Raw genomic sequence first — 19,968 nt, 5'->3', positions numbered from 1 at the left:
ATTTATTGTGAAGAAGCATTGTTACAACAAGGACAAAATCGACCAAACACAATTCTTGTTGCTTTTTGTGCTAGGTATATATATATATCAACTATTTGAACATTTTCTTAGGTAGCATGAGAAAACGGAAGCACTTGGCACCGAATTCTGTTGATATTTTGTTGCTTTTGGTCCTGTTGCTGATAAATTTCATTAACATGTATGCTTTACTAAGCTCATGAAATTCTTTAGGCTGCTTTGTCAAGTTTTCTGTGTTGCTGTTAATGTGTTCAGCTGCCAGAGAGGGGAGGGGCTGTGTGTTTGCCTGCCTGCAGGTTGTTGGTATTGATACTGAGCGTCTAATCCAACAGTAATTTTTAGTATTGATTTTTTGACAACCACTCAGCTTAAAAGAGTAGACCTGCAACTATAATGCAGCTAATGGCAGAGCATGGTAAAAAAAACAAAAACTGCAGAATTTTCCTTCAATGAGTACAACTATGTTGACATAAACAGCTGTTAGACAATTACTGGTAATTGTTTTGCTCGAATACTTCAAAAAAAGAATATTCACACCAAACTGAACGTCAGGATGACTACTCCTACTGTTAATTCCCTAGTTGGTATATTTCAGTTCCTTTTCAGGTGGTAGTATCCTTGCCGCTAATTGCCCCAAGGATATTACCACTATTCAGTGACCTTGACCTCAGTTGTTCATAAGATTATACTGTAGCGTCTTTACAACAGAAAATTGTAATTATTTTGTCAAGATGTACTGTGAGGACTGAAATTACACTTGAGTTGCCACCGCAGAAGCACGGCTGAAGACTACAAAACCTGCCAACAGATTAGTTTTTGTAATCATAAGCTGAGTCACCCTGACTCAGATAACATAAGGCATGCTTGTAAAAATGTGTTCAGTGATTTGCCTGAATTGCATTCTTTCATTTCTAAAAGCAAGCCTTTACTTAAAGTCTCTGAAGATAAAAAGAGACATTATTTTGTGTCGTACTCAAGGCCTTCCACTCTTAGGCTCACTTGGACTTTGAAAAGACACGCTGCACTGGAGAAGAATTGAAAAGAATCTCACCTCACTCAGTACCAATACCCAATAACAAGAAATGATAAATATGAATTTTGGACAATTATAACCCAAAGTCCAAGAGTTGCACTGGGTATTCTTATCTCAAAGCTTCCACCAGATCCAATAAGCTTTTTCCCACAGCTGCGCTACACTGATAAGTTCTTCAGAACTCGTGAAATGGAGAGGGCTGGCCTCAATTCATGCTTGAACACAACATGCTAATGATTCCAAAGATAATGCAATCCTTAATTATTTTTTCATTATGAGGCACAGAAAAAGCGATTACTCCAAAACTAAACACTGCTGAGCCGTGCATTGTTAAGTCTGTTCTCCATTTATTGAATTCTTTAAACCTTGTTTAAGAGAGAATAATCCAACGTGATGAGAGGGCTTTGATACCAGCACCAGAGCTTTTCAAATTATGGATTAGACGAGTATGAACTGTTCTCTTTGTCATCTCCTGCTGAATCGCTTTGCTGTGTTTACTAAAGCTATATGTGTCCGCAACATGACGCACCCTCCTCCCCTTCACGACATATTTCAAAAAGGTTTTATCAATCAGCGTGGTCCAAACTGGGGCTTACGCTCTGTAATTTTTTCCTTTTTTCTCCATCAAGCCCGACGTGATATGAGCTGCTCCAGGCTAGCTAAAAATGTTTTTTAAAAAGAACCCTATTGTGTTAAAAAGTGTAAAAATATCTGATATAACGGGAAATCTATTTGTGCATGAACCCAGTATCACAAGGGCAACTACAGGAGCCAGTTTCAAAGACATACAGTTCATCATAAACTTATTGATTCTTTTCTGTGTAAGCTGAAATTTGATCACACACTTTTACCAGAGGCCTATAGCAGTGAACCTGACCTGTTGTGTCGCTGTGTGATTTTTAGCCCCACATATTAGTCACATGTGTGCAGTGCACATTTCCAAATCTTTCCATTAACATCTGCCCCCAGACAGGCTGCACAGTTCTCACTATGTGCATTAGCAGAAACCAAAAGTTAGTTCATTGTAGTTTTGCAGAGACTGTGATAAAACTCGCTGCTCCTGTTAATGCACTTGAACCTTAGTTTTCAACAGCTGCATCTGGCCTAAAAACTGTCCGAGAGCAGCTCCAAATATCAGCCTCTAAAAACGGTAATAAGGGTCTATCTAGAACATTCGGGCCAATTAAGTGTACCATGTTTAACATGATACTTTGCAGACACAAGGGAAACAAGCACAATGTATTTGTTATGAGCCACCTCTTTCATAAGAGATTTCAAGCTTTATGACCTAAAATACCACCTTGATATGAGATGTTGTTACCAGGGATACTATGCTGCTATTCCCAGCACAAAAGCACAAAGACAAGGAAAAGGTTGGAACAATCACACCTACATATGAAGCAATTCACCTGTTGCAGGTTACGTAACGGGGCACAACTTTTGTTCCTTATGAAGAGGCATGATTATAAAAACAACTGATCTAAATTTGGCCGATCTTCTGTACAAGGTTGTTTGCACCTCTGGACCTCTTCCAGCAAATGTCCCACTCAGGCTATATTAAAATCTCAGGTTGAGGGACCCAAATCCAAATGTAAGCAAGCAAACATGACCCTCATAAAGGAGTACTCTGGAAAGCCCTTCACCAATTGACCTTCATACAGGGCCTCATACAGCAGATTTCCATTGGCCAGATTTGACTCTGGATTAACCACAAAGACAAGGAAAGACACAATGACGAGTGAATACCTGAAAGGGTCCACATACCTGCTAGACAGAGTGTATTGCATTAGCTGGCTGCCTTCAGGATGTCTGTCTTCCGTTCATTTATCAATACCTTTGATCCCCAAAGGAACTTGTATTTATAATTTGAATATTTCATAAAGGATCATGAACCATTCAGTGGGAGCTTATATATGGATGCCTCTTAAAGACTTTAACCAAGTCTTTACCATTAAAGGAGTACTTCTAAGTAGCAACACAATCTTTTTCCCACAGAAAATGCAAATGCATATTCTCTAATTAGCATGCAATTCAATTTTATATTCTGCCAAATTACAACAACACTCACCTAAAGGGTTTTTATGTTGTAAGACTTTACAATTAAATAGAAGAAAGCCAAACAACCAGACAACCCCCTATGAGCCAGTACTTGGCGACAGCGGGAAGGAAAAACTCCCTTTTAACAAAATGAAACCTCTGACAGAGCCAGGCTCAGGGAGGGGCAGCCATCTGGAAGGCTCCCAGAAGCCTAGGCATACTGCAGCATAACTAAAGTCAGATTCAGATAATTTGTAACCATTTGTTTTATAAAAACTCTTTCACATTTTGAGGTAAAAGGAATTGATGTCTTTAAAAGTAATTGTAATTAATAATTGAATTAATAGTAAGGCTTCTATGAGCAGTCTTGTAGGAATAGGTCTAATAGACACAATGTAAGAAAACCTTTAAAACCTGCCCACTCTGCCCATCTCAGGGGCTCCTCCAGAATTTTTTCACAGGAGTGGCCATATGGGGCCATATGCTATTAATTGATATCACTAAAAATAGGTACATAAGAAAACCAAAGACAATAAGTATTAGAGCTTGTAAAGTGTGAACTGTTGCCTGTCTCTCTGTTGGCTCTGAGATGTACCCCACCCCGGCCTCACCAGAAACATCACTACAACTTAAACCAACTACCATGCGAGTACTTAGACTAATCACCTGGTGCAAATCTTGTGTTAATTCTCCCTTTTTAACACAATAATTCACTCTAATATTATGCTTCTGTTCTGATCAGCTCCTCCATATCCCCACTTCCTGTTTTATTGTGTTGTTGTTTTTGTTTGTCTTTGGTCTGTTGCAGGTTCAGCTGCCTTAATTGTTCATTCCTTGGTTTCTGATTTGTATATATGATTGTTATCTTGCTTTTGTTTTTAACTTTTTTCTGAATTAAGCTCTAGAAAATCTCCTTGACTGCACACCGAAAAAAGATTCTTATATATTGTTGTAAATGTTAAATGGACTGGTACTTAGATCTTTCGTCCTTCTCAGTTGAGAACTCAAAGTGCTTTCAGCTGCAAGTCTTATTCACACTATCACACACACATTCATACAGCCCTTTTGTCTATGACTAACCGCACAGACACACTTCACAAACACCGATGAAGCATTGGGGTTCGGTGTCTTGCCCAAGGATACTTTGGCGTTCAAAGTGGTGGAGTCAGGAATCAATCCACCTACCTTCCAACTGGTAAATGACCCAATCAGAAGGTCTGAGGCACAGCTGCCACAGCAATCTTATCTTAGTGTCTCTGTTGACAAAGAGTTAAGTTACTGTTTATAATAATCCTTCACAGTTCATTTTTAGAATAAATTCTCTCTATCCAGAGACATTGGATAGAGAGAAATCTGTATTGACGGTATGACTCTATGAGATCAGTTCAGGGTGAAAAAGCCTGAAAAAGCCTGAAGTGAATGTTGAAAAAAAAAATGGCTATGCACACTTCTGACCTGATGCAGCCTTCAAGCCTGGACAGTGACACTGACCACTACTGAATACTCTCTGAATATTTGCCAGAGCCCCAGCTCTCCTCGCCAGTGAAAAACAAAGTTGTTACAGTTTAACATTGAAGTGGATTTTTGCTCTCTGTGCAAGTTGAGGTCTGTGGTAAAAATGCAGATGCTACAGGCCAAGGGTCAGAATGGAATTTCCAGGGAGAGATCTAAAATTAGGCATCTAAAAACAGCCTTGCTAATTTTAAAATTCAAAAAAAAAAATTAATGGGTGGAGTTTTTAGAACTTTAAACATAAACAAGTGATCAATGCTTTGATGCATTTCAGCTGTGTCATGAGGGTCATTCCAGTAAACAGTGTAGCTACAAGTACAGCACAGAAGTGCATCAGAGGAAGCCTGATATAGCTGTGAAACCACATTCCTAAACTGAGTGCAAAGCCTTTGATCATGAAAATGGCTGTTTCTCTAAAGTAATATGGAGGACCCTAGGAAAGGGGAATAAAGGGAGCTAAAAGAGGAAGGGGACAAGAAAAAAAAAATCTCACACAGACACATACGGTGTCTAAGGGAGATGTTCTGACAGCTGTGGTTTCTGCTTCGTGGACATCAATAGATGATTAAAATTAAGGTGAGCACTGCACCTCATCTGCATGACATCACTGAAAGAACAAGTCCTTCACAAGAAGATGTAGATAGTTATGTATATACTGCACTATAGTGGCACGCTTCAAAGGCCTGCAGGTGATCCACATATTCAAATAACCATAAATATACAAGTAAATCAAATTAACTTCATGCTTATGCCATTATACCAAAGCACACACATCTACACAAGCCAACAAAAACAAAGCTGATTTTTTTTCTCAAAACAGATTAAATCATGAACATACTATGAAAGTGCTTGTCAGACAAGCCAGGTTGCCTAGCAACCCAGATATGATTTTGCCAGTTATGCAAATATTTCCAATCAAGATTCAAAAGCACATGTAATCAAGCTGAATGAATTTCCCCTGAGCTCCATATTCCTGTCTATTAGAAAACAATTAATGTATTTTTGGGCACTTTGGCCTAACAGCATATAGTGCTCTAACACCAACACATGGACTCACAGTCAAGAAGAAATAGAAATGATCAAAGGTAATGACGAGGCTTTAATAAAAGCTAAATATTCTGAGGGATTTTGACTGCATCCTGCATGCTAAATCTGGTCATCAGCTGTAGTCGTCGTCAAGAACACATTTCATTTGTGAAAACTGAATGCCTAACAAAGGCCATGCATCATTTTGCAGAGTTTTTGGATAGTATAGTAGCATCTCTTTAGTTACTAATAACCCCTATCAGCAAGCTCAGTCTGGTTTCCATTCAACAGTACTGAAACAGCTCTTGTTAAAATCAGCAGTGATCTGCTCCTTACGTCTGATGTTGGCCTTCTCACCATCCTCATCCTCCTTGAGTTTAGTTCTGTTTTTGTCACAGTCTCCCATCTTCTTGTGTTAAAACAACTGGCTAACACTGGAATAAAGGAAATACGTACAACTCGATTTTTCTGCAAAATCCAGAACGTCTTCCCCATCCTATCCTCACTTCCTGCCTACAGGCTATCACCACTTCGATGACAGTCAATCAGCTCAAACTCAGTGGCAATAAAAGTGAAGTTATCCTTATTAGATCGACTCGCTTTCCAAAACACGACCTTTTGTGGTCTCTATTGATCTTTGTCAGGTCCACACTGTCAAAAGTCTTGGAGTCATCTTGGACAATACTCTCTCCTTTAATGCCCACATCAGTCATGTCTCACGTTCAGCCTGCTTTCCACCTAAGTAACAATTCTGCAACCTCCACTCAGCTTCAGCTGCTATCATGGGTGCCAGAGCTTTTAGAGCATATTACCAATTCACCTTTGTCAGCCAGACTGTTTGACACAGTTCAAATTGCAGGTCAAAGCCCATTTGTTATCATCAGGATATCAGCTATAACTATCTTTTTTTAATGATTTACAATCATGTTATTCCTGGATTTTAAAATTTTGTGTTGTAAGGTGACCTTGCGTGCTTTGAAAGGTGACAACAAACAAAATTGATTGTTGCTATTATTATTATTATTAGTAGTAGTAGTAGTAGTAGTAAAAGTAGTAGTAGTAACCATTTGATGCAGTCAAATCAATTGGAGCAATATTCTTTATGGCATCAAAATCAAAAACAAATGATTTAATCTCAAAACAGTCTTTATTTAACTGTTTGCCCAAATCTGACCTCAAGCTTGTGTTTCACTTTGAAGGACAGACCTTTATCTCTTTCCTGCCCCGGGAGGCCGCAGAGGACAGTTAAGTCAATGCTCTAGATGTATTCAGAGACCAGCTCAGAGGGTTAGCAGTCACAAAATCTCAGAGGCACTGGATACCAAATCAATGAAGACTATTAAGTATGTTGTGTTTCTATTCCCAAGGCTAGTGTATGTCTTTGTTAGAGCTAGACCATGACCTTTGACAGAAAGGGTTAAAGCTTGGGGAAAAGAGAGTTTGATAAAAGATGGAAAATATGTAGCGTGTTACAGGACTGCCCAAGCTCTTAGCTCCCCTTTTGCTGATTTAAGTGCACTTCCAAATCAATAAACTAGTCATTTTCAGCATTCGTTGTAGCGAGTTAGAAACATGCCAATATTTATTCCACGTAATGGGTCTTTAGATGTAAGGCGAGCGCAAAGATTCTCTGGGTCTCTACAGACTGCTGTGGGAGAGTGCTCACAAGTTTACCACTACAAAGATGTTCACACCACACCACAAGCAGACACACTAACAAATAAATCATTGTGGCTCATGGAGTCCAACGCTAGCTCAAATTAAAAGAGAAATTCCAGCATTTTTTTAGGCTAAATGGCTATGCTAAATTGCAATAGACCTTATTATTAAAATGTATGTAAAATAACTACAGGTATGACATCATAGAAATCACTAATGAGAATTTGGTAAATTTGGTTAAATAACTGTGAAAAAGATATGTAGCCAATAAGATGTTTTGCAGTTGAAAACGTTTTCTTACTTGTTACTCATTTATGTGCTGACGCAACAGACAAGCTAACTCGCCAATATGTTGTATTTCCCCTGACAGTTCATGGCTTACACTATACTATTCAATTCAACGAGCAGTTTAAAACACTACACTGAGATGTTACCAATTGGTTTTGGACGCCTCAATGCTTCATTGTTACTGTTGTGCCGTCAGCGTGTTAAATTAGGTTTATGGAATACTGAGTTATAAGCTAATGCTACCAAGCCTGGATAGCAAGCTGACACACTAATTACTGCTTTATAATGAAATAATAAAATAACACATTTTCAAGGATCAGAACTTAAGGACAAATTTCTTTTATGAAACTTTTTTTTTTAACTAAGCAGTAAATGTCTGTTTTAATGCTGTAAAGCTACGCAGTTGATTTTCAAGCAGACATCAAACACATGACATTTCCACAAATACAAAATATACTCAAATATGGATATACAGAGACTCACACGACTCGGACAGAAAAAAAAGTGGAGGAATTTCTGCCCGCTTAGCATCCGTTAAAACCTGACATACATAACTATAACTCCAGACCTGGCAATGTATTCACATATTGAATAAATTGGCTCCATATTTTACTAAATTTATTAGTAGAACCATTCATGGTGCATCTTATTTTTTCCAATTTTATATTTTGAATCATATCTCTTATCCAAAGACTGTAAGTTGGAGATTTTGTGTCTTTCCATTTAAAGAGAATTCCTCCTTACTGGCTAGGCGGATAAAAGGCAATGACATGTTGTAGGTACATTGGAGGGTTATTTATACTATCTGGGCATGGTATAACACCAAAGATGGCAGTTATGGGGGAAGGCTAGATACTACAATTAAATACGTGGGATAATGTGATAGAGAAAGATTTCCAGAAATCTACGAGCTTTGACCAAGACCATAGCATATGATATGTAGTCGCCGGAGTCTGGTTGCATCTGTTGCATGTGGGGTTAATATTTGGATATATTCTGGCAAGTATAGCTTTTGAATAATGTAGATGGTGTACAACTTTAAACTGTATTAGCACATGATGTGTGCAGATGGATGATGTATTCTCCCGCATTCTTACACTATTTAGAGTTGCTGGTTTTTCAAATGTTAAGTTAGTTTTAGGTTTATATCATCCATTCAACCATCCGTCCTTTTTTTTAACCTCTAAGTAAATTCAGGGCTATGGACTGGACTCAAGAGGCAGAGTACACAGTTTTATGCAAAGCCAAGCGAGAAAGACAGACGATCATTCATGCAGAGCGAAAGACAGGCAATCATTCATGCTCACATTCACACTTACAGCCAACTGAGAATCAAGAATTAACCGAGCATGCCCATCTATGAACTGTGGGAGGAAGCCAGAGTACCAAGAGATAACTCACACAGGAAAATGTCAAATTGGAAAGATCACCTTTTCATGATTTGAAATGATTTTTTTTTTTAAATTACAGCATGATCATGAAGCTCTGCTCTCTCAATACAAGCTGCCATGGATATATCCATTTCCAACACTGTTGGCAAAGCATTTTTTCCACCTGCACATCTTACCAACAACCTTAGCCTGTATTCATCGGCTACCTTGTGGATTAGGATGTGTCCAAAAAAGTTGGGGAAGGACAGCCGGTGCTTCTGCTTTCGTACCTTAAACTATGCTCACTTGATGCCTGTTTACCCAGGTCCACCATGCCAAACTGTGGACCACCACTGATTTTGACCATTCACTCAGTACAAAACATATAGTACACACCCTGCAGAGCAGCCACTGAACAGGAGTCAGATCACCAGCAACTTAGTGTGTGGTAGACCCAGCTGAAAGGACAGCATGAGCCACCGAATGGGCTGTAACGTCCAAATGATAGAACCCAACAAAGGTATGCAGTGATGCCCAACTAGCCGTAGCACAAACATCACATACGGGAACCCCTTTAAAAAGAGCTCATCAGGCTGCCATCCCCAGGTGGAATGAGCTCTCACACCCTGGGTCAAAGTGAGGCCCTTGTTGCTGCATGCAAGTGTGACAGCTTCTATAGTCCAGTGGGACAGCCTCTGTTTTTACAATGCTCTACCTTTGCCTGGATTAGCAAACTGAACAAGCAACAGCTCAGTAGCTCAAACTCCATTGAGCTATAACCTGCAGGAATGACCTTGGGAAAATATGCGGCATTTGGGCGCAATACAACCCTGAGGTCATCAGGAGAGAACTGTATGCAAGAAGGATGCACAGAGGGAGCATCCACGGACCCAACTAACCATGGGTTTTAGCCAGAGAACCCCTTTCAAAAAAACATGGCAAGGTGATGTGCACCTGGTGTAACCACGTCAATGCCAATATGATAAGCAGATATCGCTGCTAAATAAACCTTAATTGTAGAAAACGAAAGGCCTTCCAGCAGCTCCTGCAGCAACGTCAAAACATCCACAATAGAGCAGTGGAATGGGGGAATGTGCCTGTCCTGGCACCATTCCTCAAAGGCTTGCCATTTGGCATTTGTAAGCATATAAGCCTCTAGTGGATGAGGCCCAAACACTCTGGATTGTTGCTACCACGCTTGGGGGCAGACCGTTAGCCATCAAATTTGACCTTTCAGCAGGTAAGCACAAAGGCAGCACAAATCCAGGCGTGGATGAATCACTTCTACTCCTGCCTGAGAGAGGAGGTCCCTGCGGAGAAGAAGCTGCCAAGCTTTGCTGCCAACAGACTGATTATCTCCACATACCACAACTTTGTTGGCCACCAAGGGGTCACTAGAACAAGAGAGAAAGGCTGCAGAGGTACTCTCTCTAAAACTGGAGCTATAATTTCCACTTGGAAACAAGAGAACGTCTTGTCATTGGTGCGCTACGCATCCATGTCCATGGCTGCATCGTTGTCAGTTATGGAGAAGAACAGGAGGCAGGAGGCAAAAAGATCTACTTTGCCTTGCCAAACAGATCCCATATCTGGGCCACTATCAAAGGGTGCATCCTCCATTCCCATACCAGGAGACCCCTACAGAGAAGAGATGGCCGCAGGTTCTGATGGCCTGGAATATGGGTGGGAGCACGTCATTCCCTGCCTGCTTATGTAAGTGACCACTGTTGAATTGTCCGTCCTGACTAGGACATGCTGGTCCCTCAGAACTGGACAAAAATGGTTGAGAGATAAGAAAACTGCTAGCAGCTCTTAGTGATTGATGTGCAGCTCCCGCTGTGCTGTGGTCCAGATCCCTCTCACTGATCCACCATTGCACAGAGCTCCCTGCCCATTTAGGGACGGATCTTTGGACACCACCTTTTGAAACAACAGCCTCGCAATCCAAGAGCCCTTGTGCAGCAACCTCTGGAGGAGGCAATGCACAAAGGCGGTGAGATCGCTGCCAGTCTGTGCTCCGACAAATGTGCGCGGCTGGAAAGCGAGCAGATCTGCTGACTCGGGGTTAGTGAGCTCTTTTGAAAGTTTACAGAGAAACCCAGTGCCTGAATGTGTGACAGAACCAATGACAGCTGTGTCGCCACCGGCTCTCTGGAGCAAACTACGAGAGCCTATGACTTTTAACTCACCTGTACTCTCTCAACCTGTGGGCTCTGAATGCTGAGAGCTGCAGAATGCTTCTGTAGAAAGTGTGGCCCTTTCACTGCTACCTGTGAACTAGACTAATCTGTTCCTTCAGCTGCTTACAATCTGGGTGATGAGGAGCTCACTCCTTCTTTTAATGCATCCTGTACATATAAATTGGACTTGGCTGCACTGCTTAGAATGAACACTGAACTCTTTCTATGTAACACTTTATCAAATAGCTTACTGACACTTTAAAACTCCTAAACTGACTTCTTTTCAGTCTAAATTCTTGGATTAGACATGTCATTTAGCATGTAAATTATTGCATCCTTGAAACTTTAACCCCTTACTTTAAATTTCTTTCATGCATTATACACAGTCCAGATATCGATAACCATCGGCATAAAGTACAATCATATACTGTGGTCTTTTTGTCATACTGTTTTACAACAAATGATCAACTGCGATTACTACACTGATTATGAGAGGCCAAGCATCAGTAAAGGACCAAGTTTTCTACGTCTGTATTTCTTACTGACTCATGACAATTTCCATACCATTACTGTTTCACTCTACCAGATAGCTCTTTTCTCTGCAGGCAACATTCAGAACTGTATTTCTATAATGAAATGGTTTTCAATTTATTCCTTACAAGATAAGCCGTCATTTTCAATCTGCTCAACATACAAGTCCACCGGCTAGAGGAGTAATATCATGCATCTCACACTGACAATTCGATTTTTTTGCCCCCCCTCCGCCAGAAAGCTGATTGCAAGTTCGAGATAAAGAGTAAAAGATGCGATTTTTATGTATTCCTTCTGGATCCTATCTGCTCAGTGAATGAGATATCCCTGGACATTTCATTGAGTGCTGTCCCCTAGACCGCAGCAGCATGACAAAAATGACAAGGGTTTGACCTTGTCTGCATAAGCGCTATCCCTATGAATAATGTTCCGAGAACAGGCAAATTAGCACTTTGAAGAAAGGTAAACAGAAACAGGAATAAACCCTTCAAAAATGTGAAAATGACAGAGAGTACAAAAACATGACCTCAAGTTTACGCCTGCTGCCTTTGATGTGATAGAATCATTGTCAAACTTAAAGAAACCAGTGAGGCTGTGAACTTGAGTGAGCTAATTCTAGCGATTTGAAAATATTGCTAGATGTTTTGACAGCAGGGCGAAGCCGTGGAAACACTCGGGCTCGTTCCAGCATTAGATGCAGACAAAACTCTCTTTGAACCAAATTAACCAATTTCCATTCTCATTTGTCACACTCTGGGACTGAGCCGGGCCACAATAAGGCATCACCATAGCAGCGCGCGGCAGTTTATCTGGCTGGCCTTCATTGGAGCAAGGCCTATTAGACGAGGCCTGGTGGAGTCAGAGGACGGGTTGAGAGGGCAGATGGGACTACGGTGATGTATTATGCATGGGTAAAAACCATGCATTTGCGGGCCAGCTGAGGCCCCAGTTGGAAAGGGACAGACTGACCCAGCCAGACCCATCAAACATTTGTTCGCTCTGCAGCACCTCCCCCAGTCCTCTGAGACTGAGGGCAGCCTGCTCTCTTGCATGACCCTGGGCATAAGTCCAGCACTATTGGTTAATATATGTGGAAGTCAGTCATTTCTGTTGAAATATTAATTTGGACACTTCCAGAACTGACATTTAATCAAATACAATAGACTTGGATTTGAAGTCTGCACTATTATCTTAGCAAATGCCCTAATTACAGTACTAATATATTTTAGGGGGGCAATTAAACAAAATGTAAACCCGCTAATTGGTCTATTATGTATTTATAGAAGTTATACAGAAAATATATTAAACTGTAGAAAGTCATTTCTTATTTCTAGATTGATAAGACAAGGTTAGAAGAGAATATGAGGGGTTTTAGTAATTATACTATCTGATGTGTTGACGAGCTTCTCACTTATTTGGGCAGTTTACTGTGACAGCAAGCTCTTTTGACACAATACATACACTGCAACTTTAATTCAAAATTACCTTCTAAAGAGCAAGCAGCATTTATGGATTTAAACAGCACTGTAACCATGTCATTGAGAAATAAAGCTTTGTACACTTTACAGCCGTACAAAATTGATTCTCTCAGAACAGGCAATGCTAGCTTTATTGATCTGCTCTGTGCTCAATACATATTACAAAAGGCTCACAATTACCGGCTTTCTGCGGAAATTTCATTTCAGGAAATATCGATCCGATATGTTTGTGCATTCATTGTTTTTAAGCTTGAAAATTTTAAGGCTTGTCAAAAACGATGGCTGTGCTTTGCTTTCTCTCTGCCGACAGACGTGTCTGCGGCTCTCCGCTGATGATTAGAGCACAGAGGAGGTTGAAGAGGGCCAGATGTATCAGCGTCTCTGTTCAGTCGCTGCCAAAGTCACCTTTACTGGCCTCTAAACTTTGTCCATACCCCTACCCCACGTCGCACACCCACTCCCCAGTGCCCAAACTGTACGTTTCCTCCCTCTCTTCAATCCCTGCCACTGATGAATGACAGCTCACTTAATGTAGTCACAGCTGAGTACAGCACAGGGAAGGAGACTTAGAAGGAGGATCGCTGGCAAAAGCTCAGCAGCCAATCTCCTCCCAGCTTGACTGCAGGATACACAGCAGATGGGCCTTTGGTGTAAAAAGGATGGATCCACATGAAGCAGCTCTACAGTGAGCAGTTTGTTGCAGGACAAGAGTAATGACCATAGTCTAATGGTATGTCATAATACTTTAAATAAAAGACATAAAAGGTGATTTAACAAAGAAAGGGTTTTTGTTAGGGGTTTGTTTGTTTTTCCCAAGTGGTCAACTACTACATTACATAAGTGAATTTTAGGGGTTCGGACCACCAGCCAGGCAGAAGGTGGAAGGAAAACCTAAACTGTAAATAAATAAATATGGTCCAACTACAGTTAAGATGTAACAAATGAATATACCCGTATAATGACACAGTATTCAATGGTAATACGCACAAATGACTGATCCCTGCTCATCAAAGCTTTGCCGTGCGCTCCAACGTCCATCGCGCCTGGCTGCTTTGCACCACAGCTTCACCACCACCGCTTTTATCTGTCAGTCTGGTCAGTGAGCAGTGATTGACCCTCACCTGTCATAATGCCAGAACTACGTTGACCATAAAGGCTTCCCTCTGTGAAGTTTGAAATTTGTGAACACATATGGATCTCTGTAGAAACTGACAATTGAGTGAAAGTGAATTTTTAATCACGCTTCCAATTTTGACTTAACACGCCGATAGCAGAGCCCTTTTTTCTGTCTGTAGTTGGCTAAATAAATTCTGACCACGAGAGAGAAGAAAGGAGACCGTCTCTTTTGAACTTCTATCCGGTCGCTGATTTCTTTGATCAGGGCTCATAAATACTACTTTAACTAGAAATCACTACGATGCTGCAGGACTGCAGATGAAGTAATTACTTTATAATCACATCTTCCTTTAAGAAACTGAACAAAAACACACGTTAATGTCAGCAGCAGTCATCTGCAGACCTATTTACATTAATTTTACATTACAAAACCTGCCACAGCATAACTGATGAACACCAGACTTGTATGGATTGGGGGTGAATAGGTCGTTCTTGAATAGGTTTCTATTTGTTCCCTACTCATTTGGTTCTGTCTAGTAATCCACGCTAACTCTAGCACACCCATTGTGATCTTAATTAAAATAGGTTGTGTTAATTTATTTATGATTATTTTGGACAAAAAATTTGAATAACAGATAAACATGAACGTTTTAAATTCATGTGATACCAAATAAAACTTTCTATATTCTCAGTATTACGACATTGGCTACCTAATCCTGCATAGAAAGTGTTGTTCTGAAGAAACAAGAGTGGACACCAATCTATCAACATCTGTTTTGTGATATATTACCTAACAAAAATGATCAAAAATAAAAGAGCAGGGAACACATTAACAAGACAGAGTCTACCTTGTTGAAAGATAGATGGATGCTGATGAGATGATAGATGAAGTGAAGAAGCTACAAAAAAATGAGTTCAATGTCAGCAGTCAATCAGTAGTCTGCACGTAGCTCCTGTCCTTTTTTGTTTCTTAGCCTCAGCGAAAAAGACACTGAGAGTATGGAGTACAGATTGTTTGAATGTGTGTGGTAAGCACAGGTATTTAACCGTTTTAATTCATGACTCACAAACAAACAAATAAAAAGAAGAAGAAGAAGAAGAAGAAGAAAGCCAAATAGAGAAGCAACCATTAAGTGATTAAGTTTAAAAAAAAAAACGTCATTGCAGAACACAGCTCATGACCATTTTTGTTCGACAACATCTGTTAGGCTGGAGCTTAATTTAAATTTGTGTGATGGGAATACAAATGACACTGTAGCAAATTAACACAATGAGCATATGCGTATTAGATCGCAAACAGCTCAATCACACATTGCCAATTCAGTTGGGTGCATCCTCCCTCCCTTAATTGGAGCTCTTAGGAATCCAGCATCTCATCTCCTCCTCTTCCCTAACAAAGGTTATGTGAAATTATCAGCCAGCACAAGAGCAGAACAAGAGGATAAGGCTGAGGGACGGGAAATACATGCAAGACTGCGGATGTCTTCATCTTCACAATTTCAGTGACACTAGCTGGCCACATATATCAGTCTCCAGGCATTCTTGCAGCTATTTTCTTAGATGACTGACGCCCAAGAAAATTCATTTGAGGACAGGAAGGAAAGGAATGTGCGACGTATTTCTGGTGAGAAGAGAAAATCGAATATTGCAATATTTTGTACAACCATGACGCATTCAGTAGATCTGTTTCTGCGCTGCAAGTATTTGAGTAGCAATCGACTCGGATGCAGGAAATGTAACCTTGTTGTTTCACCCCTATTACACACAGTCAATATTTTCATTTCATCTGAGGCCCCTTTGCCAGAGAAGCTCAGGAACAGCTTCCCGTGTCTTTGCAAACAATCTGCACTGGTGCAAAATGAAGCATGACATGTACTTCCAGATACAAGTCTCCCCAGCCTGAGCACTAACTAGCTATTTCTCTGTTGTCATTTTGTAAAATCCGAGCTTCTTTTCACCAGATTATCCGGCACCTTTGTAAAGTGGATTGTCTCTTATTAATCCTAGAAACAACACAGGATAAAGCTTTTTTTCCCCCAGTTAAAAATGGCACAAACTAATTTTATAACTGTCAGAACTGAGGTTACATTTTTTTTAATTGATTTTTTTTCAGGAAGAGCAAAAGCACTCAGTTCGTGGCGAATTTTTAAAAATCAATTATCTAAATTGCAGTTGGCAATTATCATCCAGTGAGACAGCTTGGTCGGCTGCAGTCCTCCATTTCGAGGGTTTTAAGGATTAATATCAAGGTAACTTCAGAACTTGTGTCATGATCACACTGTGAAAAAGGCTTATCAAGAGACACTCAAAACATGTGGTGCTAAGAGGGGGTGACACTGACTTAAACCAGGATGTGTTGCAGTACTAGAGCACTTTGTGCATCAAAGTTTGCCAAAAAGAAACGATTACATTCATCGGCATCACGTTCTTTGAGCATTTCACCCTGGGGCGGGACCGGGCATTAACACCAACCCCGCTTTGCTTGGTCTCATACTTGCGACTCTACTAACAGTTTCATGAGTCGCGAGTCTTTCTCTGCCTTCTTTTAAGCTAAAAAATGTGCTTTTTTTTTTCTGTGTACCTGAGCATCCACGAGGAGGTGCCTCATGAGGGTCATGGACTTCTGCAGCGTCTCCTTCTCAGGAGGGGGAAAGGCATGCTCCTCCTGTTCTACGGACTTGGGTCCAGTCACCATGAAGTTTGCAATCTGGTCATTCAAGCTGTTCAGAGACTGCACAGCTAGAGGGAGACACAAAAATAAAAATGTAAAAAAATCATCTTTAATAAACAGTAAAGATGCAAGCTTGTCTTTTTTCAGTCTGTTTCAGTTGGTGAGTAAGAATATTAGTTATTATTGTGGTGGATTTAACATAAACTTAGTCCAGGCATGCTTAAATTGATCATAAAGTCATTTCCATACTAGGTCACCACTCATTTCTTCTTCTATTGTGCATGGATTACTGAGCAGGAACAACAAAGATAACTCAGTGGGAGAGCGCGCTTTCCTACTGTCACACTGTCACTGACTTTCTCCGTCAACGCCCTCTCTTGTCCAGAATGTTCCATGTCGGCCTGAAAGCCATCCTGTTTTTGTTTCCCTGTTCTTGCCCTTGTGTGTCCCTGGCAAACCTCTCCTTCCAGGTTTCCTCTCCCACATTAAAAACTCGCCTTCCCTACTGTACATCCGCATTCTCTCAGACGCACACACACAGACACACACACTTCCTCAGCACTCTTCCCATTTACCATTAACCGACCCTGGGTCCGCGAAAGGTCGCCGCAAATATTTCCTAGTCCACCCACATGGTGGAAATGTTGGATAATTTACAAGAGGCAAAAAAGAAGCAGGTTTGGTGCTTTTTTTTAGCATAAGTGTGGTCTGTATTTTGTCAAAGGCTATTACACCGACCCCCTAATGCCTCACTATCCATCTAAAACCTCACACTTCCAACTCTGGCAGTTAAAGGGAGACAGAGGTGAAGCGATCAAGGATTGACCTTGTGTCCATCCGACCTTCTGTTATCTTAAACAAGCACGGATCCACTCAATCTCACCTGTTTTGCTTTAAACGTGCACTGGCACATTTCCTACAAATAAAGAAACCCAACCTGCTGAATCTAGAGGAGCTTGATGATTTTAGGGCAAGTATCTGGATAGGGTCTTTTCAGGATGCAAATAAAAAAGCCTCTTTTAGACACAAAAGCCCACGCAAGGAAAGAGAGAGAGAACGTAGATTAAAGTGTTACATAACAAAAAAAAAAAAAAAATCTTTCACAGTGGCTGACATTTTCAAGCAAACACGCATTGAGTAGGAAATTTGACAAGTCGGCGCTGAAGGCGGCGGAGATAAGAAGGCAACAAGGGGGTTGAGGAGGAAGACTGTGTGCCCTCGAGGTGAGAGTCAAGAAGACGTCAGAATAATGAATATAAGAGTAGGGTGCTTGTCGCCCGAGTTCACAGACACTCTAGCCAGTTCGGCGCTCTAAACACTCTCTTTACACGTAAACAGACAGACTGCAGTAAGCTTGAAAGTTTTTCCTTTACCCTTTTCAGCTTATATCTAATTGGGGTTGATTCAAATATAAAATGCTCCATTTCGTCCTCGCGCTAATTTCTGCATATTTGCACTCAAGTGGAAACCACACAGAGTCACAGTGTTTATGTAGCTGGTTTGCCCCTTCGGCAAGGATGTTAGTTCAGTTGCTTCCTCTTAGTGCCCTCTACTGGCTAAGTAATGGACATGCAAGTGAAAAAATAATTAAAGAAAAGCAGCTAAGAAAGGTGGATAAACCAATAAGACAAAGTGCTTTACGTGATTTTATTTTTCGTGTTATTGTTATATGTGCACTCCTTTTCCCAATGAGCATGCTCTGTATACTAGATTCCATGATCCATTTTTTCCAGGTGTTTCTGGTTTGGCCCGATGAGCAGGAAACTGTCTTTCCTTGTCTCTTCCTCCTTCTGCCCCAACAGCAGCTTATGATTGTATTGTTTAGAGTTATGTTTTGTTTCTGTTTGATTCTGATGGACCCAGTACTTTTGGGAGCTTAGTTTTTGTTAGGTTTACTGTTAATATTTGTTTAAATTAGACGAATGATACCAGACTGGGGAAGAAAAGTGATTGAAGTGATGAGCTGTTTTAAGCCTTGTTACATGGCACTTAAATTTTTGTGAGAATGTGTGAACTGTAGCCTCAGCTTCCTGTTCTTAGAGTCTCAGTCAGTGTGGTCTTCTGCAGCTGTAGCCAATCTGCTTTAAGGTTCAACATGAGATGCTCTTCTGCATACCTTGGTTGTCTTGAGTGGTTGGTTGGCTCAAAGCAGTCTGGCCATTCTCCTCTGACAACAACGAGGCGCTTCCACTCAGAAAATTGCCATTCACTGGACATTTTCTCTTTTTTGGACCATTCCCTGTAAACCCTGGAGACAGATGTGTGCTAAAATCCCAGCACATAAGTAGTTTTAAAATACTCAGATCAGCCCATCTGGCACCAACTTCAGTCACTCAAATCTCTGCTCCTCTGATCGTGTTGGACGTCTTTTGTAGAGTCCCTTTCTGGGGGTTGTAAAAACCCTACATGATTAAAACTTTTTTAGACACCGTAAATACGCTAAAAAAAAAGCACACAAAAACAACACAAGTGTTTTTTGAAGAGACAATAACGTGACTGACCGGCTGCAGAAGTGACAGGAACCAAAACATGCCAAGGAGATGCGACTGAGATTCACTTAAAGGACGCCGAGGATTCTTCGATGTTGTGATGGAGAAAAAGATGCAAGGAAATGTGTAAAGGCATGATTCGTATAATACATAAAACGTGCTATTAGCCGTTTGCAACATTTTTTTCTAGTTCCCTTTTGTTTTATTCAACTTCTCTTGTGTTTTGTGTGCTTTAGCAGCATTTGGCTACATAACGTTAGCTTCATAGCATAAGTGCCTAAGTCATTTTTTTTTGGTGACATAGGCAGACGGACAGGATGATGCAGCAGTGGTAGGGGAGTAAAGTTAGGCAAAAATCTCAATTTGACCAAAAAATGACTTAGGCACTTATGCTATGAAGCTAACGATAAGGCTGATGGTGTATTGTTGCCACGCTGCTGGGTGGGCGGGCAACATGGACACCAAAGTTTGTTAATGCAATAACTCAAGACGGAAGCAAAATACGAGTTTCAAATTGCTACTATAGGTGTATCTACTGGAAGTGTTTCAATCTCAGTGAA

The 19,968-nt window shown here is 40.7% G+C and overlaps 1 protein-coding gene across 5 annotated transcripts in view; it reads right to left on the bottom strand.

Moving 5' to 3' along the window:
- kazna (kazrin, periplakin interacting protein a) overlaps positions 1-19,968 on the bottom strand; it is a 181,347-nt gene that overhangs the window by 142,591 nt on the left and 18,788 nt on the right. For all 5 annotated transcript variants that reach the window (XM_005732983.2, XM_013910815.1, XM_005732985.2 and 2 more), the window contains exon 2: positions 16,830-16,987. In XM_005732983.2, coding sequence (XP_005733040.2) covers positions 16,830-16,987 — 158 coding nt within the window. The remainder of the gene's footprint in view (positions 1-16,829; positions 16,988-19,968) is intronic.

The sequence above is a fragment of the Pundamilia nyererei genome, unplaced genomic scaffold (genome assembly GCF_000239375.1).
Source record: "Pundamilia nyererei isolate P.nyererei 1_Seehausen unplaced genomic scaffold, PunNye1.0 scaffold00049, whole genome shotgun sequence".
In the NCBI taxonomy this organism is placed as follows: domain Eukaryota; kingdom Metazoa; phylum Chordata; class Actinopteri; order Cichliformes; family Cichlidae; genus Pundamilia; species Pundamilia nyererei.
The sequence above is the reverse complement of the archived record's forward strand: the minus strand, read 5'-3'. Positions and strand labels throughout refer to the sequence as shown.